Consider the following 9233-nt stretch of genomic DNA (forward strand, 5'->3'; position numbering starts at 1 on the left):
AAACAGAAAACAGAACCACATAACATTCAGAAACCAGATTCACCAATGATCATGACTGATATTCACACTCTTAGACCACTCATATCTCATACTAGTTTTTATAGTGATCTTTGCACAGGACAGAAATGAATGTCATGATACTAAATATACAGAGATTTGCAGTTGGGAGCCTTGATTTCTCCTCCCATGGCTGACATTACCAATTTGATCAAGGACAAGTTCCTTTACAAATGAGAGAGGATGCCCTGAGATGTAAAGTGAAGGCATGAGGCCAGCTGTGAAGTCCTTCCAAGATTCTTGGGCTCTCAGTGGTAGACTTAGGTGGTTTAAAGATCTCTTGCAGTGCTTTGATTCTGTGATTTTATTATGCTCATAAGGATGAGCCAATGTCACCAGAGAAAAGGGTACATTTCATATACAGGGGTGGTTCCTCTTTGTGGTACTGAATGAAATTCTAATGTGTAATGATCAGTATGTCCCAACTGGCTTGAAATGAATAAACATCTTTAATACCAAAGTTCGGGAATAATTTACTTAAAATGTAAATTGAACAATTCAGTTATTATTCAGTCATGTGATTCTTCAGATGCCATTTTTCAAAAATTACGGGCAGTCACTGGCACAGAAAGAAAAAAAATAAACACAATGCAGGGCTATACAAATGTAGCTGTAACAACAACTGGAGAAACATTTAAACATATGTATACAACAGTGGTGCTCTTAAATGTACCAAGAGACCGTATATGACTAAGATTTGGGTAATTTAAGGGATTTCCCAGGGTAAATTTGACCTAAGTACTGTCTTAGACAACCCTCACATAATCACCTATGCTGTAATATATTTCAGAAAGATGAATAGATGTAAATAAGAAGCAAATAATTTGAACATAAGAAAGGAAGCTTACCGCAAATGCTATTGTACTTCTTAATGTAGATTCCCACTGGAAGCAGCTTTTAAGGAACTGCATTGTATTCCATATTGCCATAGTGATTCTTTTCACACGGTCCACATCTCTTGATAAGATCTGATTTAAAAAAACGACAAACAGGAAACGAGATTTAAATACTACAAATATTCCATCTAGATCAGGTACCCTGATCATTTCAAGTATATTCTGTATAGATCCCAATTTAAAAAAATGATAATAATAGAAAGAAGGCCTGACACTTCTAAAAGTCTTTTAAAAATATGATCATTCACAGAGGAAAAGAGAATCAAATGCATTTTAGCGCTCATCTGAAAAAGAACAGCCTGTTTCAACAGTGTTCAGAACAAAAATGGAAATGGTAAAACTACAGAAGCCAGGTATTTAATGCTGGTGAATTTGTGTGAGAAAGACACATACAGAGGCAGAGAGAGAACTAGAAAGGGAAAGACAGAGAGAGAGAGATACAGACACAGAATGAGTGTCTATATTGTTTAGTTTGGAAGCAAATGAATAGATTTATAATAAAAACATACAAGTATTATAGCTTATCTAGTCCAGAGGTCTACAGAAAAGTAGAATTCTGGGAAGGGGTTGAAGTTCACCTTGGGCAAGTTACTTAACTTCTCTCTTATAAAATGGGGTTGATATTAGTGCCAATCTTACAAGTTGTTGAGAGGATGAAAAAGCTTAGAAAAGTGCCTGTCACAGAGGAAATGCTTTCAAGTATTTGTATCCTAAGGAAATATTTCAAGTTTATCAAAATTTGGGGGTCTAAGTAGCAAGAGGTACGTGGGGAGGGTCCTAGCATACCCCAGGATTTCAGCCCCAAGTTCCCCGGTGCTCTCAGAGCCCAAAGTCACCCCACATGGAGGTCTTGTTTTGCAAAGGAAACGTCTCTCTCCCAGTTGTAGGCAGATTCATTTCAATGTGCTTGCAAAGCAGCTACCCCACCCACCTCAACCCAGGTTTTAACTTTCAAGTAAACAGAGCGAAAGGCAATAATAATAATAAAATAAGACATTTACTCAGATTACATAAAATAAATATTACACTCAATGTTATGGCAGACCAAAATGAAATATTTGGAGGCTTCCCCTCAGAAGACATTTAAGGCCTTTCCCAAGTATGCCCAGAAGTTCATGGGAAACAAAAGGATGATAAGATGTCTTTATATTTAACTGCTTTATGTAATCCACAGCTGCTCACCCCAAAGGAAGTGGTGGAAGTAATAAACTCTTGAAAAAGGGGACACTTTGTTCTTTGTTATACAACTGAAGAGGGATGATAGGTACAAAGTGAAATCCTGAGCTGTGGAGAGTACAACAGGGAGGGACTCTGAAAAAGAAATGTAAAGGTCACAAAAAAAAAAAAAAGAAAAAAAGTGAAACTTCCTACCAGGCCCTGAACTTCACCTTTTGTTGAACTGAATGAGAGAGGAATTAAGGGCAATAGGCAGAGGGAGAGAACTTGCATTCAGTATGGGGTGAAATGCCAACACATCCCAAATTTAGACCACGCCGAAGTGGTAGCAGCAGTCATGAGCGAAGCTCAGGCTAGAAGTCTCTGAAGATCTGCTGGGTTAATTCTTTTATTGACTCCACATACTGTGCCTCCCTGAAACTTCTCTAAAGGGCAGAGGACGAAATGGCTATGATTAAAGGACGGGTATGCAGGATAAGACATCGACAGTCTTGATGCTAGGAATTTTTGTTTATACAATGAATCAGGAGAATAATGGGGTCTGAGAACTTTATTTAATCCAAGAAGTATGTTCTAAGTCCTGTCCTTCTTATGGGAGCTGACCGAACTCCTTATTTTAGGAGAAAAGGGGACAAGGAGAAAGAAGTGGAGAGACGGGACAAGAGGGAGAAAGGAGGAATAAGAGGGAAGAAAAGATTCAAGGAAGAAATTATAGGCAAGTGTTAATACTTCAGGTGCTGAGTGTACCAATTAACAAGCCACCTACTGTACCGACCCACCTTTTTGGACAGCTTGCGGCTGTCTTCAACAAAGCGCTTTTCCCTGGGAGTAAACGTCCTAATACTTGCTTTGACCTAGAAAGACATCATTGTTTAAAAAGGGCAGCATTTATAGGGACTTCATCCATCTAGTTTTCTTAATGACTGGGAAAATCATGCAAACCAATAGATTCTGACTCTGACCTTAGTAGGGAGCAAAGAAATGGTGGACACTCCTGTGCCCTGTATATGTTTCTGGGGGGTCTCTTTTGATAAAAGTCCCTGGCATGGGTCAGATTGAGTCTAGCATGGTACTGTCTCTACTTGGCTCATTCTCTGGGGGTATTTTAAACCACTGCAGAGATTGATGTTCATGAATATTTCAAACTAACGTCTGTAAAAGATAAAACTTCCTTCTGAAATCCTTTAAAGTTAAGCTTCTACCAAAAATGTCTGCAGGTGAATAACCATTTCCAGTTTATGATAACACACTTTTCACAGAGAATCTTATTTTCTTTCAATGACCTGGAAAAATAAGTCAATGAGCCATTTTAACCCCATTTTACAGGGAATAAACTGAGGCTCAGAGGGACTTATGCACTTGTTCAAACCACCAGACTGAGTAAGACCCCAAAGAATCAGATTCAGGTCCTTCTCCACATCACATGAACTGTAAAATCCCTTAACCGAAATATTTTCTTTTCAAGTCTGTATTCCACTTTTCCCTTAAACTCAGGTTTTACCAGTATACATACTCTATATACAAACATTTTCCAGAAGAAAGGAGGAGATGAGGGTGACCTGCTTATAAAATGCACATACAATTTCCTTGAAGGGAAAGGGAAGGAAATGGGAAGAAGCAGCAACACATCCTTATACTGGAGACTATGCCCAGAGTTCTAGTATTATTGAGAATGTGAGAAACAAATATATATATATCTAATTTACATAATATAGAATATGCATTTTATATACTATATGCTATACAGCAATATATTACATAGGTTATATTATATACATTTTATATAAAATTTTATAATAAAGAGATTATATAAAAATAATTTTCCTGTTTTTTAAATTTTTTCCCTGACAACTTAGATTTATTGAGAATTAAACAACATTAATTCTGCTGATTCAACAGGGTTAATACCACTTGAGAGCTGGGATGTCCAGCACATTTTATGACTCAGCTTTAAAACACTATTCTTTCCTCTCTCTAGCTGCAAAAATTGTGAAACATCTTACATTGATTTGAGCCTGCAAAAGCTGGTCACCTTCTATTTTAGGTATGGGAAAGCCGGGAAGTATGACCCAGTTAGACTTACCGGATTATATATAAGGTCCATCTCTAAGTAAATAACTCCTTTAAAAGCTTGTTCTAAATCTTTATTCTTTAGTACATAACAATTTGGTTGTCCATCTCTAATCTGTCACAAACAAAAGATAAGATACACATCGGTGCAAAGTTACTATGTGGTTTAAAGTAAATAACCAAAACTAATTTCGGCAAAATTGGGGATGCAGAATGATCACAGATGAAGCAAACATTAAACAAATATTAAATCCATGATAAATCACCTTTTACTTTTAGAATGCTGTTATAACACGCTCTAGACAGGAAGATAAAGTGACAATCACCAGGCTGAAACTGGTGTGTGGGTGAAAAAATCGGTGCAAATCATAAGTTACATATTTCCATTTACTCAAAAATGATGAATATTCTACAAAATTCCTGGCCAATACTCTTCAAGACTGTAAAGGTCATGGGAAAGAGGAAAGACTAGGAAACTGTCATAGATTAGAAGAGACTAAGGAGATAAGATGACTAAATGCAATGTGGTATTCTGGATTGGGTCCTTGAGCAGAAAAAAGATACTGGTGCAAAAACTGGTGAAATCCAAATAAGGATCAGAGTTTAATGGCAGTGTAACAATGTTAGCTATTTTCAGTTTTAACAAATGTATTATGGTAATATATGACGTCAATATTAGAATAAACTGGATAAGGTATGTATGGGGAACCCTGTATTCTCTTTGAACTTCTCTGTAAATCTAAAATTATTTCCCCCAAAAGGTTATTTTTAACAGAAATGAATAAAGGAGCTGGTTTTAATAGTATTTTACTAGCCAGGAAACAATGCAAATTAAGTAAATAAATCAGTTTAAAGTTGAGGTCAAAATCCAAAAACACTCAAAATGTACAGTGCCAATAAATCTTCAAAACAAACAAGTTTCTCTGCTGTCCTCTCTTGGCTGGCATGTCGCATCAGTCCCATACACTAGTCTACCTGTGGACCCTACATATAAGTTATCTAAGTAAAATATCTTCAGTATCATTTTGGAAACTAATTGGCTCCCATGAAAGACAAGTTAATTAGCTTGATTTAATCATTCTCTTTTCAGATTTGATAGCAATCATGATTTTACATAGTAGTAGTATATGTAACTGATTAAACTTCAGGCTTCTAAGAAGCATACCTGTTAACTCTAAAAGGGCCTCAGCAAAACTCAAGTTAATCAAAAGCTCTATTTGAGTTTGTAATGATCAAAAATGTAAATAGCATAGGAAATCTAACAGCATGAAATTTGAGCCATATTTTAAATGACTACTGCTGTCGCTACAAGCATTCACACAAGTGTTCTTACAAACAGCGGTGGAAATGAGTTGAATAAGTCATGGGGGGAAACAGAGCAATTCCACTTTACAAGGGAGAGGTCATCTTCCTTCCCAAAGTCACCCCACCTCTTTCTGATTGAATAAGTTTGATACAGAAGGATGGTCTTCCTGGCCAGCAGCTAAGAGGAAGGGGGTGCCCCATAAAGACCTGGTTTCCTTCCTAAACGGTGTCCAAACAGGATTCTGAGCTTCCGCTTTGATACACAGTCTCACTTAATAAATTGTGGATGTTAAAGTTGAAAGAAATAAATACAAAAACAGCCTGACAATTTGCCAAGCTGACTTGGGTCCAGTTTAGCTTTGCTTCAACCCACAGTCATTATACTGTTATCTTAAAATTTCCATGATTTCTTAAGGGCTGGCGAAGGATAACAGAAGAACAAGAGGTATTAGAATAAAGAGAAATATTTTATAGCAAAGGGATTTTTTTTTTCAATTTGGTAAATGACCATTTCCTGTTTCCTAATGTCCCTCACATTGTGTCAGCAAAATCAGAACCCACCTAAGGACATGAAAGCAGGCATCAAAGCCTGAGATAGAATTAAACCTATGCATATTTGGGACTTAACTATCTTAAAAAATAGAATATAAGTTTAAAACTGCAAAAGTTTAAAATTGCTGAAAAAACTGAAGTCCCTTTGAACTTCCACCAACACCAAATTCCTTTCCCTAAACATAAATTAGATAGGAATTTGGCATGCATCCTTTCTAAGTTTTATTGAGATTTTGTGTTCATAAAAATAGTCTTGACAGACAAATGTTTTTAAAATTATTTGCCTAAGTGACAAATGGTATGTATTTCGCAATTTTTTTGTATCTATCAATATGACTTGATAATTTGTTTATATTAGTATCTAGGTCTGGTTCATTTTTTATACTGCTATATAATCTTTAAAAAGTGAATAAACTATAATTTATTAATTCTCCTATTGATGAACATTTAGTTGCTTCCACTTTTCTAGCTTGTCTGCTATAAGGAATATCTTTAGGGAAAAGATAAAAGGTAAAGGAAAGAAGAAACATGCTAGTTTGTATTTGGAATATGTTTGGGTTAAGAACAGGTGAACACATTTGAATAGTGTTATAATTAACATTGAGATAGTAACAGAAGAGACTACTTTTAAAAATATTTTCATTTTCCTCTCTGATTATATAATTGAACTTCTAAAACAAGAATATCAGATAAAAAGTTCTGTATCCTCCAAATTGCCTACATGAGAGCATTTATATAATAGGAGATGAAAACCGAACATACACACACACACACACACACACACACACACACACACACATATTCCATGTCTAAACTAAATTTATTTATCTTTAAAAGTCTGAAAATTATTTCTACATTTATAATTTTAAAGCTTCCATTAAATAATTAAACAGACATAATTAAAACACAGTCAAAAGAAAATTTAGAGGAGAGAATCTATATATACTTTTCATTAATTTTGAGATCTCTGTCAGCAAAGGCAAAAAGGAACAATACAGCTTTCAATTTATGACAAAAAGACAACGTAATTCATTTGGAGAGATTTCCTGAGCTGACATTTGGGAGGACTTCACTCAAATACGAGTCTTGGATAAAATAATGATGTCTTCAACTTCAGTTTTCCAGGATAAACTCTTCAAATTGACTTACTACACATTTTTGTATACTTGCCTTTTGATGGCCAAATAATGCATAATATTAGGTAATAAGTTGAAGAAATCATCTACGCAGGACAGTAATAATAGATTTAACTCGAGAATGCAAACACCCCAATCAGGAAAATTGACATTTTCATGTCCCTTATATTATTTTCAGAAATATATCACAAAGCTTTTATAGAGCATGCTAACAGTTGATTCCTGGTTCAATTAGTCAGTAAATAGAAGTACAAGAAGTCTGTTTCTGAGTAATAATTCAGGATTTTAGAGCCAGAACCAAGTTACTGAAGATAGTCTTGCTTAAAATTTTTAATTTGCCCCATACTCATGCTTAAGCTATTTAACTTTTTTTATATATAAAAAATATTAAATATATTTACCAAGCTGTAAGCACAGTAAATATAATCAGTTTTAGAAGTTGGTTGATAAAACAAATTTTGAGTCAAATAAATGGTACACTCAATATATTAGAAAACTAAACTATTTTATAATCAGCATATAACAGAGGTGAGCATGTGAGAACCGAGAAAAAAGCTTCTCATCTTGAACTCTTTTAAGAAAACAATAATTATTATGCTTTCCTATAAAGATCTTTGATGCAATGAGTTGCCAACTTATTCAACAGCAAGGTTAATCAGAATCAATATGAAGCAATAAAACCATCAATGGCTTTAGAGAGGAAAGATACACACTTAAGATCAAAATCCAAACTAAAGAGTCATATTGATTCCCCATTGTTTGACCTTCCAGTTAGAAACTGAGGACGTTGCGTATAAATGGCATTGTTCTTTCAGCCATTATTCACTCTACATAAAAGGGAAAATAACGTGACAACACCATGACATATTAGTTGGTACCACCTGATGCACATGGAAAGTAGCTCTCCAATAAAATGTGACGAGGACAGACACGTGGCTGGGCAAGAGGAAAATCCATACACTTTACTTGGTATCCATTCACATTCTTGTCGCCACTTGGAATCAGGCCTTGTTCCCATGATGTGAGTTATACAAACAGCACGAGAAAGACCTACTAGGTCATGGTTTGCCTGCACAGAAGCTCAGCTACCAGTTAGTAGAGGCAACACGGAATTCATCACCCTATACCTCTTCCATTTCTACTTCACTTCTTCCTTCTTGAGACAATCCATTCATCCACTGCCTGAAACCCAAACCAGCTGTCCCTAAAATATGAGCTGCTCCTTCAAAAGCAATACACATTAATTCCAAAAATCATGCAAAATTTACAAGAAATGTTGAATAGAAAAAACATAATGTTAATATAACTTTTTTTGTTTGTTTGTTTTTGAGATGGAGTCTCACTCTGTTGCCCAGGCTGGAGTGCAGTGGCGCAATCTTGGTTTACTGCAACCTCTGCCTCCCGGGTTCAAGCGATTCTGCTGCCTCAGCCTCCCAAGTAGCTGGGACTACAGGCACATGCCGCCACACCTGGCTAATGCTTTGTATTTTTAGTAGAAACAGGGTTTTACCATGTTAGCTAGGATGGTCTTGATCTCCTGACCTCACGATCCACCCGCCTCAGCCTCCCAAAGTGCTGGGATTCCAGGCGTGAGCCACCGCACCCAGTCACAATGTCAATATAACATTTTTAAACAAACACTCATATGAAGTTTTTAAGGCATATTCATATTTGGTCATTTCAATTGCTAAAACAATGCAGATGAAGGTAATGCCAGCTTACACTATAAGTGCTCACTGCGTGCCAGGGAATGTTGTGCCCATCTCACACTTAACTCTGATCTTCACCATACACCTCCAATACAAGTAGAAGGATACATATCTTCACTTCAGCAACAAAAAAATGCAGACAGATAGGTTAAGTAACTTGTCAAAAATCACACAGCCAGTTTAAGGGAGGAGTCAGGATGTCAACCTAGGTAGTCTGGCTATAGCAGCATTTGCATTCTTGGACATCATGATCATAATTGAATAAATCACGAGCCATTCATACGTGTTTAGCTATCATGTTTTTTACTCTTTTTTTTTTTTTTTTTTTTTTT

General features: G+C 35.9%; 1 protein-coding gene across 1 annotated transcript in view; it reads right to left on the bottom strand.

The window, feature by feature from the left end:
* Window positions 1–9233, bottom strand: part of MCTP2 (multiple C2 and transmembrane domain containing 2) — a 267240-nt gene that overhangs the window by 90128 nt on the left and 167879 nt on the right. Inside the window, exons 14-16 of the mRNA XM_017875234.1 lie at window positions 4213–4314; window positions 2909–2983; window positions 906–1025 (exon numbers count right to left, since the gene is read on the bottom strand). Of these exons, the coding sequence (XP_017730723.1) occupies window positions 906–1025; window positions 2909–2983; window positions 4213–4314 (297 nt within the window). The remainder of the gene's footprint in view (window positions 1–905; window positions 1026–2908; window positions 2984–4212; window positions 4315–9233) is intronic.

The sequence above is a fragment of the Rhinopithecus bieti genome, unplaced genomic scaffold, assembly GCF_001698545.2.
Source record: "Rhinopithecus bieti isolate Rb0 unplaced genomic scaffold, ASM169854v2 scaffold_9696, whole genome shotgun sequence".
Classification (NCBI taxonomy): Eukaryota; Metazoa; Chordata; class Mammalia; order Primates; family Cercopithecidae; genus Rhinopithecus; species Rhinopithecus bieti.